Raw genomic sequence first — 20,328 nt, forward strand, 5'->3', positions numbered from 1 at the left:
GATAAAGGTTAGAAGTGATTTTCAAAATCTAAATCATGCATATGTACCTGAAACCCAACAAAATCATACCCACCATAACTGTGCCACAGTTCTTGGAAGTTCTTGCAAAAAAGACTGCATCTGTACAGTTCATCGGTTATAGTCATCAGGGTATGTGTGAATGACATCAAATAAAGGATAGAAGTCTGATGAGGAGAGAATGGTCCTATCCTTTCAATTTGATCCAATTAACCATGGACATGTCCCTTTAAATGTTTTTAATTCTAGTTAAGCAAGAAAGGCAAAATAATAAATATATGAACAAGGAAGTAAAATTACAGTATTTAAAATAAAGGCACAGGCCAAGGCATGGTGATAATTTAGTCTGATTAAAGCTCAAACCTTAATTTTGAGATAAAAGACCAGAAACATAATATCCAAACTAAATCTATTTAAAAATCCAGGTGGCTAAGGATTTATGCATCTATGTGTATCATGTACAAACATATCTAGTGTGCCTGAACATACCAATAAAGCAAAGTCACTGAGGTTGTACAAAATTAAAAAAAATCTAAAGCTATCTAAAAAGCATGCTAAGAAGAGGAAACCTACACTGAACAAATTCAGTTTCAAAGTTGTTCTGTTTGTGTCGCTGTGAGAACAAGTCACCTCCAGTGGTACCGTATCAACTGCGCAGATGCCTTCCCACTGAGTAAGAGTCCAGGATGGGGACGGCTATGCTAAGTAATTCCACTTGGTCTCTCTTCCATGACCGGTTTCTGACGAGCCCCGTAGAGATAGTGAGAGCTGGGAAGTGGATCTCAATCCTGGCCCCAGGAAAAGGGCCGTTTTTGGAGAATTACTTTCCACATCCATTTTATTTAAGTTTTCCTAATTAACTAAATCAAAGTCAACTATTAATTAATAAGATGCTTGCAATTTTTAGAGTTTTATTCCGCTGCCTAAATTCAATATTTCATGTTGTTGGCATGCATTTCCAAGAAAATTTCTAGTTAAAAATATATTCACTGTCTCTGGGAAGATAATGGAATAACTGCATTTGACAATAAAACTTTGTCCATTATAAATCAGCACAACCAATAAAAACTTCCACAAATCAAACATTCTACATATACTCACAGCTGGCTACCAAATTTATACTGAACAGGGAAATTTTGGCCCAATCTAAAATACTGCCTTAATGAGAAACTTGTTAAAACTTTTGGTAATAAAAACCATCTGCCCTTTCAAGAAAAGATCTGGGAGAAAGATGAGAACAGAGCTCAAAAGTTTGTCTGCTAAGTATATCTGCCCCAATATAAAAATACTCCTAACTGCATTTTTTCCCAAAGCAGATTATTGACTAAATATCACTGCATCTTGGGCCCATTTTAGGTAAATGTATGATTCCTAAGTAGATCTTAAGAATACTAACAGTTCACATTAGAATACAGTCCTTCCATTGTTCAAACTTTGCTTTGATTATGACAATATTTCAAGAGAAATCAACTAACCAATAAACCCACGTATGGTTCTTTGGAAAACTGTTCAAAGTACAATGTCAATAATATAAGAAATCTGGCTCTATCGAAATAAGAGAATTTTCTGTAGTAATTTTAGAAAAGCAACCTTAAAAAGCAAAAATAGCCATAAGATTCCCTCCCTTCAGGACTCTTTTCTATATCAAAAAGCAAAATTCATGCATCCTTTTAAGATCCTTTTAACTAAACAATCGCCAGGGCTATTTCCTCCCAACCACCTTGCGATTCAGTGGAGTTCCATTACACGACTACCAACTCTTGGAATTGAAGTTCGATTTGGTGGGTCCAGTTTCATAAATCTGAGTGCAGAAAAACATGCAACATTTTAGAATTCAATTCTATAAATGCACTAACATGAAAAAGGACATTTTCTGTTCACATTTTCCAACACACAAAAAATCAGGTTTTGAAGAATGAGGCCGATTTTTACTTTCTATAGATGTGTTTGCATCACTATCCCTTATACATACGTACTTTTGTACTATGTATGTCTAGCCACAGTGGTATTTCTCTCTTTAGATATTTCATTTTACCTCATATTGTATAATTACAATAGCAAATGGAGTGCCAGGGAGGGAAGATGGCAACTTTCAGAAGCCCACAGGGAAATTGAACACATAGTGTTAATTTTAAAATAAGAACAATGTTTCTATATAGCTAACTCTGCTACAACTTAAATCATGTTGTAGGAACATCTGACTTCTTTTTTGCAAAAAACCATATGAATAACAATGTGTACAGTATTGAATATGTAAAAGAATATTTTAAAAATTTATTTTATCAAAAGTAATATTCCAGTTTCCTGCCAAGTGAATAGCAGATAAGCTGTCTGTTATGGATCTGCTGATCACTTCTTGAGAGTTCTCTCATTCCTTCAGGTCAGGACTAACCATAGCTCTGGAGGTGACCTCGCCATTGTGCTAAAAATCTCGACAGCTCTAATGTGCACCAGAAGTGACTGGCTTATAATCCTTGTAGGAAGGGGTCCAGACTACTACTTTTGTGTATTTTTTTGCAACACTTATATGGTAGAGTAATATTAGTCTACTAAAAATTATACAGAAGACTGTCCAAACTACAGGTTTGGATATAGATGCTTGATCCTGGAGCAGAGGAGAGAGAATAAAAATGCACCACGATGCGTTCGCACTATGCTCTCCTACTTCCTGTCGTGGACAGAGTGCTTAAGGAAATGTGACCGAGGAGCACAAAGCAGGGGGCAAACTGGGGGATGGGTGCAGCAGAGCAAAGTAAAAATTACACAAGACTTAAATTTTATGGTTTAATTTGATTTTAAGAGAAATGTATGGTATTTTAATTAAATAATCCGTAGAATAAACCTCTCATTTTGAATGTGAGTCTAAAATTTTGCAATGACACCAAGTGAAAATATAAAGAAATCATTATTAAAATTCACATTTGACATCCCATAAGACCTGTCTGTTAAGAAAAATTCATATGCCTTGCTTTTGTTTGTTCTTTACGCAAAGTGTTTACAAATTTGCCTACAATGAAGAAAAAAATAAAAAATATTCTTTGACATTTTTTGAATTGATACTTGGAATTTTGAGATTTATTCTGATGTATATCTGCATCTCTTCTCAAGAGGATACAAAGTCTACCTCCTTTAGTGTTAGATCTATTCACCCAAGCACTTTAGTATAAACTTAGAGAATACATTTTTCGTCCACCTAACTTTTAATTCATGAGGCTCTGAGACAAGAATCTATTCTCCACCACTGATTGCAGAAAGACACCTCTTACTGTCACCTCGATGACACTCGTCCTGAGGCCGTGCTACAGTTCACGCTAATTACGAGTAGGTCACACACGAACATTCACAATAGTAATGTGTAAAAATTCCTATTTATAACCAACAACATCAAAGCAACATTGGTGTTAAAGCCAAAGTACAATATCATAATAGTACCATTTTAACCCCTCACTAGAAAGATACAATGGAAAAGTACCCCCTTCTGAATAATTCTTGTCCATTCCCACTAAGGCCTCAGCAACGTGAGCCTGTTAAAAAAGGCCAGTTCACAAGACAACTGGAGTCCCTCGGACGGCTGATTTCTGGCCATGGGGTGGTCCTGGTTGATCACTGTCTCTGACGCGTCACAGAGGAGACTGGTGGGGAGTCGTCGGCTTGACGTGTTTCCTTGATGTTACCTTCTTCGAGAGGCTTGTGTCCTAGTTACCAGGTGTAGGTTTCCCCCCGTGAAAATAAAAGGAAGAAAAGTCAAAGAAGCAGGACGAGCGTGTCTAGGTGGGACAGCTCATCGAGTGGCCGTCAGTCATCGATCTTCACAGGCAGCTTCTCCGAGGGCCCGTGGGCCCCTGGCTGGGATGAGATCCACACCGCACTCTCCTCCCCTCGGATCACCTTCTCCCACTGGCTGAGGTTATTCCTAAGGATAAAAGATGCGGGGACAAGGGTGTTTAAGAAGGATTTCTGGGCTCAGTCTCAAACATTAAGCACCCTCTGCCCCCCCGCCCCCGAGGTATAGCCGAGCACGATGGCCTTCTGGTGCCCTTCTGAGGCCGACAAGGACCAGCCTGCTGTGGCCGGGCAGGGTCCCAGCACGTCTCCCTGACGTGGTCCGGCAGCACATTCTGTGGCCAGCAAGGCTGGGGAGGGGGGCCACCTTGTCCAGGAGCACCAAACGACAGGGGCAACAGGAGAGCTCAGATCAGGACACACCATCTCGTAATCAGTGAGAAAGGACGACCTGGAAAGGGGCACAAGCCACAGGGTGCACTAGCCAAGAGCATGGAGGTAAATGGGGAGGAAGGGAGGCCTGGGCGGCAAGAACGTTCGGCCACAGCACCGCTAGCCAGGAGCTCCCGCTCTGCGGGCAGGGACAGGGTGCCAGCTTGGGGTCCCTGCCACCTCATACTGGGAACTGGGGACTAGCCTTATTTTGAACACTGTCCTATATAAAAAGTCACTGTAAGTTACACGTAGGACCAATGTTAGAAATTTCTTTGTTGCAGTAAAGCCATCTTCGCGTTCTGGCAACTTGTGGTCTCAGACGCAGGCTGCTCGCCCCCCTCTCCACGGGTCTTTCTCTTTCCAAATCTGCTGTTCAAATGCTGTGGGAATCCTAATCTCCTTGAACAGTGTGACCACCACCACCTCGCCCCATGTGGCTGACCGGGCAGAGATCTTATCAACACTTCCCACCTTGCACCTTGCTTTCTTATATACAAAGCCAAAATCAGAAGGGAACCTTGCACTAGCAAACACACAAGTCATACAAAGCACACATAATGCAAAGACACCTCTGGACAAAAGAAATCTCTAAAATATAACCTGAAAAATGGAACACTTTTAGCTTTTGTGCCATATTACCACATATTATTTGCCCAGAACTTAAGAGATTTTTGATATACTGGAAAAAAGACCTACACTAATGTTGCCACATTTCCTTGGACACCAATGACACATGAATTTTTTTTAAGTGTTAATAAGATTAAAATAGCCTTTAAGAGATTATATGGTTCAGCCAAGTCAATGAAGCAAGAATGCATCAAAGCTGCTGAGACAGAGGAATCCCTATCCTCGTGTTCGATAATGACAGAAGGCACTCATTCTGCTGGTTCTGGATATTTAACAGAAAATACAGATAATTTTTGGATAGGAAAGGACTTTTGACTACTACCTAGGATTTTTTTTTTTAATTACATGGATTTTGATTGATATTGCCATTTCTCTTTGGTGGGGCACTGACTTTTCCAACCCGATTCCATCAGGAATGAGTCCCAGCTCATACTCCATATTATCCACATGGCTTAGTCCTTACATAATAAGATAATATTTTAATGAACTAACTGCTGATTAAGGTCAGTGATGGCTCAACAAAATCAGCTGGGAAGTTATGTTCACCTCCCCAAGAGCAGAGAAGAGAAACCATCACTTACATAGGAAAAAACATCTCCCTCCTTGTTGGTTTCCTTTGTTTTCCTCACAATAATTCGTTTATGAAATGAGTTTCAACAGCAGAGGGTGGGAGTATCCAAAGGCTCTGGTTTTGTTCAAAATCCTGCCTCTGTCCTCTGTCCCCCACTGTGCCCACCCAACCCCCAAGGGTGCTCCATGGCTAAACAGTTGGAAAAATAAGCAGGACACCAGTTCTCTTGCAGAAAATCAATACACAGGGCTGCTCTGCTCACTGCCCTTTGACCTCCCCAGACGGAACTTCTTTTCAAAGTAACATGAAAATCCTAAAAAAATTCCAATGTTCTTAGCCGAGCGCATCCCTCAAAAGCAATGAGAAAAGGATGCAGAGGATTTAGAAGCTGGGACGGATGACAGAGGGCTCATATCTCTTTTGGGAAGAAACTAAAACTCACAGAGAAAGAAGATCCCAGTCAAGGCTCCCCCTCCTCATTTACACAATAAACTGTGGGATTAAGCTGAGCCTCTTTCCAAGGAGCAGTCCCAAATACACATTATGGTTCTGTCTTTTTAAAAACGCATTGGGCATGGATCCCTGGGTCCTAACAAAACCCAAACCCAAACCAGATACCTTCTTGCTCCTTTTTGGTGAATGAAGGACTTTATGAATACTCTTAACATATACTTGTTACCTAGGCAAACACACAGCCCATAAAATGACATTTACTGTAATAAGACACAGCACACACATTGATGGAGAGGAAAATTCCATACGGAGTCTTCATCCTTTTGTTACATCACACCCCAGCCTGAGCAGTGGTACATACCTGCACGCTTTGAGGAGAGGCTCGGTGGGCGGGAAGATCTGGGTGAGGGTGGTGTAGCAGGGGATGGCCACAGCGTTGTAGAACCCCAGCTGCCTCGTGCAGGGCCACGCACAACAAGACACAAAAGTGCAGGTTAGCAACAACCTCCCAGCTGAGGCTTCTATTTCTCAAGCCTAGCTATAAAATTAAATGTTCTAGTTTTGCTCCCTGATATTTGGGCTCAATGAATACTGCTGCAGAGTGCATTTAAAAATGCCTTAAAATACGTCCACGAAGTAACACACATCAAAAGAGGCTCATCCCAAACCCAAGTTCAACATTCAATGAGATTCCATTTATAGATCAGTCAAGTTATAATTCAAGCACTGTTCTTGTCTCTAAGTCAAAGTTAGTCTTCTACCATAGACATTTCAAAGTCAACCTGCTATTCTTCTACAGGTGGCCTCTTCTCCAACTTAGTATTTGGGAATCTGTGCAGGTGTTTCGTGGGCTTGCTATCCTTGGCTGTTGGTGCCTTGCTTGGTCTCCAGAGACTTTCTTTCTCCCCCTCCCTTTTTTTTTTATATAATCACACAATGAGACAGGACCTTTACAAAAGGACATGAAAAGAAGATGCCGGACAGGAAAGACAGATCTCTGTGAGCAAATATATGGGAAAGTTCCATAAACAATATTAAAAAGAAATTAAACTGCAAGAACCACATGCAATAGGCACGTGGGGCTGGGCATGTCGGTGTGTGTTCAGCAGGGAAGAACAGGGAGCACCCTGTTGGATGCAGCGGCTAAGCACACGAACACACTGCGAACCGAGGACCACAGGGGTGAGAAAACCACGCGGCCCTTCTCTATGCTGACGTCTCTGAAAAACTGGGGACTTGCTTCACCTTTGGTATGAATAGTGAATAAATTAACTTTCAGTGAAATAGGAAAGCTTGAGAACTTATCCAAAACCATCATCCTGTGAGTTTTCTGAAATGTTTTCTAAACGAAATTCTATAATTATGTGTCCATAACTAACTTCCCTGTTATGGTGTTAGAAGAGGGGTAGTTTAAAAAGACTATAATCTGAGAAATAGATCGCATCACACATGCAAAACTGACAGGCACGAGAGCTGTCAAAACATCAAAACATTGACATAAATCATGTGGTAAGACCTGAAAAAATAATAATTAATGTCAACTGGTGGTAAGACAAAATTCAAAATGTACTAAAATACTATGCATTATTCATTAGGAAAAGTGGGCCTGATCAAAATCTATGTTACTCTCTAAAAAATACCTTTGCACATTCAATGACAAAAGATTTTCTGCTTGTTAAAAATATTAACAATTCAAACTCCTCTATCCCTCCATTTTAAGCCATTGGTTACTATGATTCCATCGGTGGAAAGAGCTGACGGTTCGGGCAGTTGTGGCTTCTTTAAACCCAACTACGATTTCCTAATCCTGGCCTTATGATCCCCAAACTCCATCTAAATGCAGAAGTTTTCAAGTGGTCCTGGGTTCTACAAGATGGCATATACTTTTAATTCACATGTGATTTTATGACTGCCTGAAATTATTTGACTTTTCAACAGAATTCATACCTGGCCTTGTGGGACCTCGTCCTTCTTGTCTCTGTCCATCATGGGAATAGGTTGTATTCCCAACTTTTTCATCTCATCGCCCTAAGAGAAACAGGAAAAACCAAGCTTTCTCAACTTATAAGCCACTATAAAGTCTTGGTATTAATGAGTTGTTCCCTTTATTTATTAATTTTCTTCACAATGGATAATGCTTCTGGCTATTGATGCAAACAAATGTCAAAACAATAAAAACTTAACGTATCATCATTTGGCTTTTCTCAATGAAATTACCAGGAATGCAGGTATCTCTCCCGGTTCCACTGTGCAGAGGTTAGTGAAAGCTGTAACAAGAGGAGACTCAGATAATAGTGAGGAGGAATGACAAGAACAAAGCATGGAATAACCTCAAGGCCTTTTTCTCACTTATTTTTCAAATGAATTTTCACGTGTGTTGAACTGGATGAAGCGAGGCTTTAGAGAGAAATAATGTATATCAAGACTGGTCTGCTAAAATGTGTTAGTAAAGATGCAGTATAACGGGATGCACATCACCGTAAAGGTTACAGTCACAGATGTTTATTAAAGATTTCCTATTTTGCAGGCTCTGGGATAGGTAACATATAAATGCTATTTTATTTAATCATGAAATACTAGGAGTTAGATATTCTTGTACCCATTTTATAGATTTTAAAAATTATCTTCCTCTTTTTAGTTATTTGTTAAAGATTGTTAAAATCTTTTTTCTTAACATACCCCAACTTTTTCCTTGCTACACCACTATTCCCTCACATTTCTTCATTATTCAGTTACTTTAATTACTTCACAATCATGCTTATTTTCAGAAATCAGAGGTGGAGAACTAAAAACATCCTAGATTTGCTAATGTAGGTCCAAAACAAATGATGAGAACCCCCACAAAAGGTTCTATTGCAGGGACAGAGGCCAAGCACAAACATCGAGAACCCCCACGAAGGGTTTTACTGCAGGACAGAAGCCAAGAACAAATGACTAGGACCCCCACAAAGGGTTTTGGCAGGACAGAAGCCAAGAACAAATGACAAGAACCCCCAAAAGGGTTCTATGTGCAGGACAGAGGCCAAGCACAAAGGACAAGACACCCCACAAAGGGTTCTATCTACAAGACAGAGGCCAAGAACAAATGACTAGAACCCCCACGAAAGGGTCTATGTGCAGGACAGAGGCCAAGAACAAATGACGAGAACTCCCACAAAGGGTACTTTGTGCAGGACAGAAGCCAAGAACAAATGACGAGGACCCCCATGAAGGGTTCTATGTGGAGGACAGAGGCCAAGAACAAATGACTACAACCCCAACAAAGGGTTCTATTGGCAGGACAGAGGCCAAGAACAAATGACGAGAACTCCCACAAAGCGTTCTATGTGCAGGACAGAGGCCAAGCACAAAAGATAGAACCCCAACAAAGAGTTCTATCTGTGGAACAGAGGCCAAGAACAAATGACGAAAACCCCCATGAAGGGCTCATCGGCAGGACAGAGGCCAAGAACAAATGAGGAGAACCCCCACGAAGGGTTCTCTCAGCAGGACAGAGGCCAAGCATAAATGTCAAGAACCACCAGAAAGGGTTCTATCGGCGGGACAGAGGCCAAGCACAACTGACTAGGACCACCACGAAGGGTTCTATGTGTGGGAGAAAGGTCAAGAACAAATGATGAGAACCCCATGAAGGGTTCTATTGGTAGGACAGAGGCCAAGCACAAATGTCAAGAACCCACAGGAAGGGTTCTATTGCGGAACTAGGCCAAGAACAAATGAGGAGAATCCCCACAAAGGGCTCTATGTGCGGGACAGAGGCCAAGAACAAATGATGAGAACCCCATAAAGGGTTCTATCAGCAGGACAGAGGTCAAGCACAAATGACTAGGACCCCCACGAAGGGTTCTATCGGCAGGACAGAGGCCAAGCACAAATGACAGGACCCCCAGGACGGGCTCTATCAGCAGGACGGAGGCACTTGAGTCCAGCTTCTCCTCCCGTGTTATCACTTTAAATATTAGTTCCATGGTTCTCAAACTTTTTCCATTCCTGTTCTAAGTGAGTGAAACTAACCAGGCCCCTTGCTCAAGGATATTACAAGTCCAGTAAGTAAAAAGACTGTGGATAAACAAAGATTTGACTATGTACAGTACTCACAAATAAGGATCAGTGCTACACAGGAAAACAACGAAGTACTGCAGAGTATGCGTCCCAGGAAGTACTGGCCCAGAGTGGGGCTTGCAGAGGAAGCTGCAGAGGGCAGGCAGGGGGGCACGGGGGTGGGGGGAGAAGTTGACCTTGATGGCCGCGAGAGGGACTTGACTCAGGGAAGCCAGAGGGGCTGAGACGAGGAAATAGCCTGGTGAAGCAGTGGGCTTTGGAGATCAAGTTCATGACTTCTGTCTCTATCACAACAGCATGGAGGGACAGACTGGGAACAACATTAGAGTCATCCCTAACCTGCAGATGTGACAACTAAAGTACAGAGGTGAGTCACAAAGCTGGTCTGAGGTTTGATCCCACGTGCTACAGCAGGATGCCCATCTCCAGCACCAGGACATCAAACACCACACTCTGTGTGACTGTTAGTCTAAGTCTAAAGGAAAAGGCAGGGACCTAGGTCAGAATGCTGCAGGGATTCAGGCACGAGGTGGCCAAGTCTTGGGGCAGGAATTGGGGTGGGTGGCGGGCAGAGATGGGATCTAGCGGACATCTGGTAAGTGAGCCAGCAAGACCCAGTGATGACCTCTGCTTCCTCCCATGGACTGTGAGATCCCTGAAGACAGCATCCATGTGCACTTTGGGAGCTTAATCAGTCTTTGTGGACTGTTTAATCAGTGCAAAAGAGAGCAGGGAAATCTACATAGCATATCTGTCACATTTTGATTCATATTTTAGAATACAAATACAATTATGAAAGTATGAATTATATTAGTTAAATAAAATTATTTGCAAAACAATAAGCTAGCTTCAGACCAGTTTTCCTTATGTGATATTTACAGAATGTACTCTGGGTTACTACTTTTAGACACATATGCAAATTAAGTTAACGGCTAATAAAGTCAGAGATTACAGTTCAGACATGTATACCTAAAACAACCTTCTTAATTAAGTCTGATAGTAACTAGATCCTGGGATACACACTATAAAATAAAAAACATGCAAGAATTTGCATGCACAATGTGTAGGCATTCTGGAGAAATAACACTGTGAGTATAATCAACTCCAGGCCTGTGGTTCTCACCCAACAAGCATTTTTTTTGGCTTTGCCATCGTGAAAAAAAATAACATTATAAATCTTTTCTATTGAACTATCAACTGAATGATTGGCTGGTTTTTACTTTTTACATCCATTCTTTTATACGGGTGAGGCTGAATGGTTTCAATTAGCAACGGCCAAACTCTTGGCCCTCCAAATTTACCTTTACTTCTTCAAACCAAATGAGGTACACAAACATTTTATTTCATTTGTTTCCCTAAAGTAATCTTTGAATATGCAGGGGGCTAGGTATTTGTGGGTTCATGTTAATAAGAGAGTGTTCTACTTCTTCTTGGACAATTCAGAAAGCAAAATGAGAACTCAAACACACATTTCTGATAATTGAGATAATTCAGTCAAGAAGAGGGTATTAATGAAATTAAGTTCCATGGTTGCCTCACATGTCAGAGGTATCACGAGTTAAAAGCCCACATATTCTATGGAACTCATAATTGACCATCTGGAGTATTTACAGAATCTTGTACATCTATGGTACAAGGTAATTATGTCCCCAGTTTCCAACTGCAGACATACACAGCCTGTGACACTGGGGTCCCACAATCTCATGGGCTGTATGTCTGCATCTGTGTAGAAATGCTAATTCTCCTATGGCATGTGACTGACAGTATACTGTTTTTTGAAGTAACAAGCAACCTGAGCTACTAAGACATTGTTACTAATTTACCCATATATTTACTTTCTCATCAGACTTTTTCTCATTTTTAATGTTCATATAAAAATCAAAAACATACCTCAGCCCAGAACTCTGCATATATATCATTTGCTGTCAATTTTGTAACCGGCCACAGCTTTGTTACAGAACAAAGATCACAGGCAGTCATCATCAAACCAATGACACGATCTCTAGAACACAATAACACAAAACAGGTCAGCGTGGCATTTGCACTCTTACAGTAAAGGCTAGAAAGACTTGTGCATTTTCAGGAATAAGGCTTAAATAGCAGGCATTACTTGGCCACTGGGAGGAGAGTGGGCGGGGAGAGAAGCAGTGTTGCTTCAGCTGGAAGGACCTGGGTCACCTCTGTCACTGCCCCGGGAAGGGTTACGGTGCACCTCAGTATCATTGCTGTCATCAAGACAGTTGGGCATGGCTCTGGGGCCACCTAAATCCTCATGGAGTTCTGCAAATGTACAGGGTGAAGAAACCTTGAAGAAAAAAATCTACCCCCATCCTTTTGTTTATATATGAAAAATGTGAGGTGCAGAGAAATGAATGACTGCCCCACGGCGCAAGCAGCTCAAGACAAGGCCAGAGCAGACGCAGGTGCTCAGCATGCGTGATGGGAGCTGCCTCCCAACACTTTGCAAACTCTAACCTCCAAAGAAATGAGTCCTCTTTTTCAGTTGCTTTGCATTCACATTTTGACTTCTTTTTTTCTAAATGTGGTTTGGTTTAATCTTTCTTCTTGAAGAAAAAGAAAAAAACTGCTTGAAGACTTGAAACGGACATACCCCTACAATTTTAATGGATTTGGTCTGGTGACCTAAATGAAATCTATGGCACGAACCGCTGATTAGTAAGGAATTTTAATATACTGACTTTGACTTTTAGCAATAATCGCGCCTCGGATAAACCTCATTGGCTACGATACTGCCACTGCACAAAGCTCTGACTTTAACTTTTATGAAGCAAATTACATACTTTAAAAGGCAAATGATCAGGAAAGATACAAAATTGTGGGGCAAATGAGATGTGACCATTTCCAGCTCATATGTACATTCTAACGAGTCTCGGGAATCCGCCGCCGCCTCCGCTAAATAATGCCTTAGTTCTTGTAACCGCACAGATGGTCCCCTCCAGGGGCACAGCCCGGCCCTGGGTCCTGAGCCTGCCCCCACCAGGGCAGACGGCATATTAAGAACGCCTATCCATCGCTGTGGCCGAGCCTCTCATGTAGCGGCTCTCCCACGCACAGATTCCTGGCTATTTGGGAGACCCTGCCTGGTCTGTTACCTGCGTCTGGGACACCGATCCCTTGCAAGGCTCCTTTAGTTCCCATCAGTCCGCTTCCTTTAGGCCATTTCCTTAATTAAAATCACTTTTACAACCTCACTTTCCTTAAGAACACGTCTTTATTGGGGCAGACTAAATGGCTGATGAGACTTCTGTGCACCCTTCTTGTGACCCCAAACAGATGCCGTGTGAAGATCCAAATTCCTCAACGTGATCAGGAAACTCCGTATTTTCTTGATGCGGGAGTTTCCTAATAAGCACTTTGTGGTTTAAAGGAAGAATATTTCTGGATTTGGGCTTCTAGAAGAACGAATTTGTCATCTGTTTATTCAACAGGTAAATTCATTAAACAGAAACAGAACATGAAAACAAAACTATGGCTGTTTCATAAGATTGAAATAATTCAATCTCATTTATATTCACATATACACCTCAACATTTACTTTTGTTGGCTGAACATTCTAACAAGCTTTACCTCAAAAAAGATTTATCTCGTAAATCCACAAAACAAGAAATGTTAACAGAACTGGGCACACTGTAGGACGCAAGGAACCAATTTTCTCCCTGGACGGGATTTCACAGGTAGTGTGGTTACTATTAAGGTTGAGAAGATTATGACCCCAGTTGTCATTCAGATTTCACTGTCAAAATTACTTAGACAAAACAATTCAACAGTAATTATTTTACTGGTAACCAAAAAAGTAAGAATAAACAGGTAAGAACGTTTTTATTAAATGCCTTTAATAAATTACTTATCTTTTACTCTCAATGACAAATCAGTTAGATGGTCATGGTTGCCTGGAAATATTAATGTAAATTGGAATAATTTTATTTCTTTCCACGAATGGAAGGTAGGTCTAACTGGGATAGCCGCTTAATTCATCATGCGTTCTGATAATCAACTCTGAAAGGGATGGAATTTATGCTAACTAAACTCTAGGTACAATCTTGTATAACCGGGTCAGCAAAAATAACAAAGAGCCCAATGCAATGCCTATGTTATAGATGATTCTTTGGTAAGTAATTTCAGGGAGTTTGACTACATTCATTTATTCCAAAATTTTTTGAGTGCCTCTATGTATCAGGCACAGTTATAGTAATGAATCAAGTACCCTGCTCTTTATAGAACTAACATTCTAATATGGACACGCAGAAAATAAGGTAAAAAGTTTCATTGAACAAGCTTGTAAAAATTATTGTAAAAGAGGCATGAAGATCTGTGAGAGTCCCACTAGAGATGAGTAGGTGTGGAAGTTCTAATGTGTCTATGAGGAACATGGTGAGCTTGAGGAACAACAAGCCGGTCTGGCTGATGTGGAGGGATGAGGCACAGCACAGGGTGCTGCCCGGTCTGGAGACAAGGCAGAAGTCTACTATTCCAAGTCAGATGGTCACACAGCGGAGGCTGCGAGCAGAGGAGTGACATGCTCCACGTGGTAGAGAGATCTTGGTGGAGAATGACTTGTACAATCATAGGGGCAAGGGAGGATGGGGAGAGATCACTTAGGAGACCACAGTGGTCCAATGAGAGAGGATAGCAGCATGATTCCGATGGCTGCAGGAGACAGGGACAGGTGGAAGGCTCTGGGTGTCAGGTAGAGCCAAGGTGAAACACGGTAACATCTGCAGGTGTTATGGTGACAAAGCCCCCCTCCCCCCGTCCCTCTCCCTTCTACTCAACCCCCATGCATAATCCCAGACCAGGTGGAACTAAAGACACAGGATCCATCAGGGTGTGCAGACATTCTGACCTCTCACCAGGGCCGTCCTACCTTAAAATTCTCCTCCCACATCAGAAGATCACAGAATCGCAAAACTTTACCAAAGGAGAGGAAACCACACAGCATGCAGGATTTCAGGTGGGTTACTCTCCCATTATGCTCCCCATGCCCCGACTGCCCCCCACCACTCTACAAAAGTTCATCAGCCACGGATACAATGTCGTATTGGAAGAAAAGCAGAAACATGAAGCTGGACCAGATGAAACATAAGTAACTTTATAAAAGATTTCAAATAGAGACATGAAGATTATATATTATATATTTACATATATATACACAAAGAATGAGTTCTCATATGATTATCATTACAATTCTTCATTTGTGTCAATATCTGGATTTCAAAAAGACTGAAGGACTAGCTAATTTCCACAGTAAGCTCCAAACAGAAGACTTCTCTACCCTCACTGTTCACTAGGCTCTGACATCATTCCGGCCTCCCTAATAACGTGGCCCGGTTTTAAAACACCGTTAACATTACCTACTTCAATCCAAGGTTATCAGCCAAGGTTACCCTAACATGAAAGAGACGGCACACCCAGGGGGACGGGAGGACCGACGGACAAGCTGAAGGGAGGCTAAGGATGGGGAGGCACCGAGGGTCAGTGGCAGCAAGCAGGCCCTGCCCTGAGCCCGAAGGGGCAAGGATACGGAGCTTTCCCCAGAAGCACTGTGAAACCAGGGGAACAAATGCACCAACTCTTCTGTCCTCCCACCCTCTCATCTCTTGTTAGTGCCACCAGTCTCTGAATCCAGAAGCTGGAGGGAGGGCAAGATTGCTGGGTGACCCAGCCCCTACAGGTCAAAGTGGAAAACATGGTCAGTGGATCTGGAGGCCAAAAGGAGGCTACTCAGATGACAGGAGTACCCAGAAGGGAGAGCTAGAAAGCTGTCGTTCACACTGAAAAATACGTTTGAAACTCAAACAACTTTTAAGTTGTTACACCTCTTTATTCGCCTCTTTATTCCACCTCAAATTACTCCTCTTCATTCATGTATCAACAGAAAAATGGGTTTAAAGTCAAACTTTCTACTAATCTAAGAAAATCTGTTCCATTAGTGTTTGGGGACCCAGGTTAAAGTGGATAGTCCAGCACAGAACTGTCATGGAAAATAGAAAAAAGAAAAAGGAAAAGGAAAATAAATACATGCCTGCTTATCTTAGAATGCTCATCCACAAAGAGCTCATCAAAGACCAGGTTTCTACTACGAGGTGGTCTTCATTACAATGTGGCTGAGGTTGGGTAAACTGGGGTCCAGTGGTTAAGTAAAGAGCAAGCTTTTGGGGTGTGTTTTAGCAGGTGTTTTGTTTAGAAACTACTATCTAGCCTTATTTTAACTCTTCTGTTTAATTTTAAAATCCCGTCATACACAATATTTGAAAAGAGACTAGGTTAAATCATTTTCCCCCTTAAATTATCATTTTAATGATCTTTTCTTGTTTTTAAACTTATCTTCAAGGAATTTTAAATCACAGTATTAAGTAACTTAAATAAATCATGTTTATGATAACTACTTTTCTGATAATACAACCCATTGTGGCTATTTTTGAAACATTAAACCAGACTCAGGATGCTATGGATTCTCTGAAAATATTATTTGAACAGCTGCAGAGTCAAAACCGTACATGAGATGTTTGACTCCTACTGTTTCCAATGACACAATACAAATAACTCTTTGATATAAGCATAAGCATGGTGCAGTGATGAGCTCACTAAAGTAAACTTTAAATTCAAGTTCTCAATTCTTAATTTTATAGAATCCTATGTTGCTTCTTCACAAAATGTCATTGAGAGAAAAATAACTACATGTCAAAGGGAAATCACTCTTGAGCAAATGTGTGTCACAGAGGGATTTGCTATTAAAAATCATCCTAACTTGGGGCTCCTTGCTCTGTGGGGAGCCTGCTTCTCCCTCTCCCTGCTTCGCCCTCTGTTTGTGCTCTCTCTCTCTGTGTCAAATCAATAAATAAAAACTTTAAAAAAATCATCTAACTTAAAATGTATTTGCCTAACAAAATCATTGTATTTGTTCTAGAATTGAGAGCCCTTACATAGCAACATGCGCTACCGTAACTTTAAATCAAGTGAGGACATTAGCAATTTCACGTTAGAACTTAGTTTCCCTACATTTCAAGTTCTTCAGATGAAACATAAAACATACCTAGCAGAATGAGGCCCCCATGCATTTACTATGGCAGGTAGACAGAGATTCTTAATTTAAATAAAGGATGCACTTCTCTATTTTTTAAATTTTTTATTTTTTTTAAAGATTTTATTTATTTATTTGACAGAGAGAGACACAGCGAGAGAAGGAACACAAGCACGAGGAGTGGGAGGGGGAGAAGCAGGCCCCCTGCCGAGCAGGGAGCCCGATGTAGGACTCGATCCCAGGACCCTGGGATCATGACCTGAGCCGAAGGCAGACGCTTAACGACTGAGCCACCCAGGCACCCCAAGGATGCACTTCTCTAGACGTTAGGTAACTTCATTCTTGGCCAAAGTCTGCCATTGATTTCCTCAGATGAATATCACCTTTTCATGTTTCAGTATTAATTCTAGGTATAAAGAGAGAAGCCACTGTCTGTCGTTTATCAACTATGCAATGGAGTAATTATAATCGATATCTACAAAAATTATCACCTAATATTATCATATATTTAAGTACAGACATTTCAGCAATATCAAGTAAATTGATGTATTAAAAGTATAAAAGAGATTCTCTAAAAGAGAACAAGAATTCATAATCAAAAAAAGATACTATACTGATAAACAGAGGTAAACAGTAAAGTAACAGAAACATTAAAATTTATTTAAAAATGTATTTCCAGCTTATAGACTACCCATTAACTAATAGAGAAAAAATAGCGTTGGAGAAGCATCCTTTATTTAAACGGTTTGCAAAGAGCCCCTGGCTGCCGTGAATATGGACCGGCTAGCAAGGGAGACACCTGCCCCCTGGACGACATCAGTGCTGATGGCTAGCGGAATCAGGGCAGGCAGCAGTTGCTCATGTTTCTTTTGGGCAAGAATTACTCGAGCAAGAAAACTAGGAGTAAGATATAAAAGCTAGCCGCATTCGGAGTTGGTACCTGTCCCTTCTGTACAGTGCCCAGCTGAGCTACATTCTACCACCGAGGTGAAAGAGGGCTGCAACCTGCAGGCCTTCTGGAGAAACAGCTGCCCTGATACAGGTAATGCTCCCTAGGGAGTGTCAGGAGTGCACACGCGTCCATGGCAAGGATGGCTGGTGGGATATACACCTAGTCATAGGACAATGATGTCCGTGTTAACTCGAGCGTAAGAAGGGGCTCTAGAAGATGCAGAGGAGAAGGGTTTGCAACCACAGCCATGAGGGCAGTTCTGAACCTGCAGAAAAGTCACTGACTGCACACGACGCCTGCCGTCTTGAAGGACAGCACGCAACGGCTCCAGATATGCAATTCCTTACGGACATCACTGTAGAATCCCCATAAAGAGATCTATGGAAGGCCACCAAAGCCATGTCAAATGTGGGAGTATTTCATGCCCTAATAATTTTAAATGGAGTGAAAAACTTACTCAAAACTAATCTCCTCAGAAAGGAGATTTGATCTCATCTGGTGAATTAAACACCATTCTATATATTTTTTTAATGATTTTATCTAAAGACTTACTGATAGAATTGACATACTCTATCTTGTTTAAGGACAAAACACTTGAAAAAAGATGATTCATATTTATCATATAATCATATTTCTGGATTGTATATTTTTTGTTTCTCATACTTTAGGTGTAATTTATATAGAATGAAATGCATACATTTGAAGGATAAAGTTCAAGGAGTATGACAATGTATACAGTCCCAAACTACCACACCAATGAAGACAAGGAACATCTTCATCACCCAGAAACCCCTCCTGCCCTTTTCCCATTCAGTGTCCTTCACCCGATGCCCATAACTGCCAGTCTGAGTTCTATCACAATCATTAGCACTATTAATTCATTTGGCCTATTCTGGTGCATCATAAAAATGTTTTCATATAGCATCTACTATTTTAGTCAGCGAAATGTCTGTGTGACTCATCCATGTTGTTGCATGAGTCAGCAGTTCCCGATTTTTTAAATTGCTGAATAGAACAGTATTCCATTGTAGAAATGCCAGAAACTGTCTATCCATGCACCTGTTGTTGGATATTTGGGTTGCTTCCAGTTTAGATACGTTATGAATAAGGCTGCTGTTAACATTTATGTCCGAGTCTTTGTGTGAACAATACGCTTTTATTTCTCTCGAGTAACCCGAGAATGGAGTCACAAAACAAGCATATATTTAGCTACTTAAGAAACTTCCAAAGTTCTTTCCAAAGCAGTTGTATATTTTATCCTCCCACCAGCACTATGTTACTATTTTAGTAGCTTCACATCCTTGCCATCACCTGGGTATTGTTGGTCTTTTTAATTTTGGCCATTCTAGTGAACATGTAGTGGTTTATTATGGTTTTAATTTGGTTTTCCTTACACATAAATATGTTGAGCAAAACTTTATGTTCTTTTTTTTTTTTTTTAGGATTTTATTTATTTGACTGAGCGAGACACAGCGAGAGAGGGAGCACAAACAGGGGGAGGGGGAGAGGGAGAAGCAGGCTTCCTGCAGAGCAGGGAGCCCAATGCGGGGCTCGATCCCAGGACCCTGGGACCATGACCTGAGCCGAAGGCAGATGCTTAATGACTGAGCCACCCAGGCGCCCCAAAACTTCATGTTCTTATTGGCTTTAGGATCTGAAAAATATCTTTCACTCTAGGGCAACCACTACAAAAAAGTAAAAAAAAAAAAAAAAGAAATATAGATGATATGTTAAGAAAGGAGAGAAAATGGAATCATATAAAATAATCAATTAAAGCCACAAAAGGTGGAAAAAGAGTGGAAGGCAAAAATAGAAACAAAGAACAACTGTGAAGAATAGAAAAGAGTAACAAACATGGCATATATTAATGCAACTATATCTATAATCACTTCAAATGTCAGGGGTCTAAATACACCAATTAAAAGAGGTCATCAGAATGGACTAAAGAACAAGACCCAGCCCAACCATATGTTGTCTACAAGAAACCCAGTTTAAATATAAAGACACATAGAGATTAAAAGTCAATGAATGGAGAGGGCGCCTGGGTGGCTCAGTTGGTTAAAGCAACTGCCTTCGGCTCAGGTCATGATCCTGGAGTCCCGGGATCGAGTCCCGCATCGGGCTCCCTGCTCAGTGAGGAGCCTGCTTCTCCCTCTGACCCTCCCCCCTCTCGTGTACTCTCTCTCATTCTCGCTCTCTCAAATAAATAAATAAATCTTTAAAAAAAAAAAGTCAATGAATGGAAAAAGATACCACACTAACATTATTCACAAGCAAATGGGAACAGCTATATTAATTTCAGACAGGACAGACTTCAGAGCAAAAGTTATCAGCAGTAAAGACGACCATTTCATAATAATGAAGGGGATAGTTCTCCAAGAAGAT

General features: G+C 41.1%; 1 protein-coding gene and 1 non-coding gene across 6 annotated transcripts in view; both read right to left on the reverse strand.

Annotated features, from left to right (window-relative positions):
- Positions 1 to 3,211: 3,211 nt before the first annotated feature.
- LOC118001954 (cAMP and cAMP-inhibited cGMP 3',5'-cyclic phosphodiesterase 10A) overlaps positions 3,212 to 20,328 on the reverse strand; it is a 292,816-nt gene continuing 275,699 nt past the window's right edge. For 4 of the 5 annotated variants that reach the window (XM_034992152.1, XM_034992150.1, XM_034992148.1 and 1 more), the window contains 4 exons: positions 11,840 to 11,951; positions 7,835 to 7,915; positions 6,249 to 6,337; positions 3,212 to 3,931 (listed from right to left, as the gene is read on the reverse strand). In XM_034992152.1, the coding sequence (XP_034848043.1) occupies positions 3,814 to 3,931; positions 6,249 to 6,337; positions 7,835 to 7,915; positions 11,840 to 11,951 (400 nt within the window). In that variant the 3' untranslated portion in view covers positions 3,212 to 3,813. Of the gene's footprint in view, positions 3,932 to 6,248; positions 6,338 to 7,834; positions 7,916 to 11,839; positions 11,952 to 17,320; positions 17,398 to 20,328 lie in introns of those variants that run through there. The other variant, XM_034992151.1, reaches the window with a different exon arrangement.
- LOC118001996 lies at positions 12,582 to 12,717 on the reverse strand. The gene has a single exon (XR_004676907.1). It is a non-coding gene; the product is annotated as a U4 spliceosomal RNA (small nuclear RNA).

The sequence above is a fragment of the Mirounga leonina genome, unplaced genomic scaffold, assembly GCF_011800145.1.
Source record: "Mirounga leonina isolate KUSES-001 unplaced genomic scaffold, KU_Mleo_1.0 Mir_55, whole genome shotgun sequence".
NCBI lineage: Eukaryota > Metazoa > Chordata > Mammalia > Carnivora > Phocidae > Mirounga > Mirounga leonina.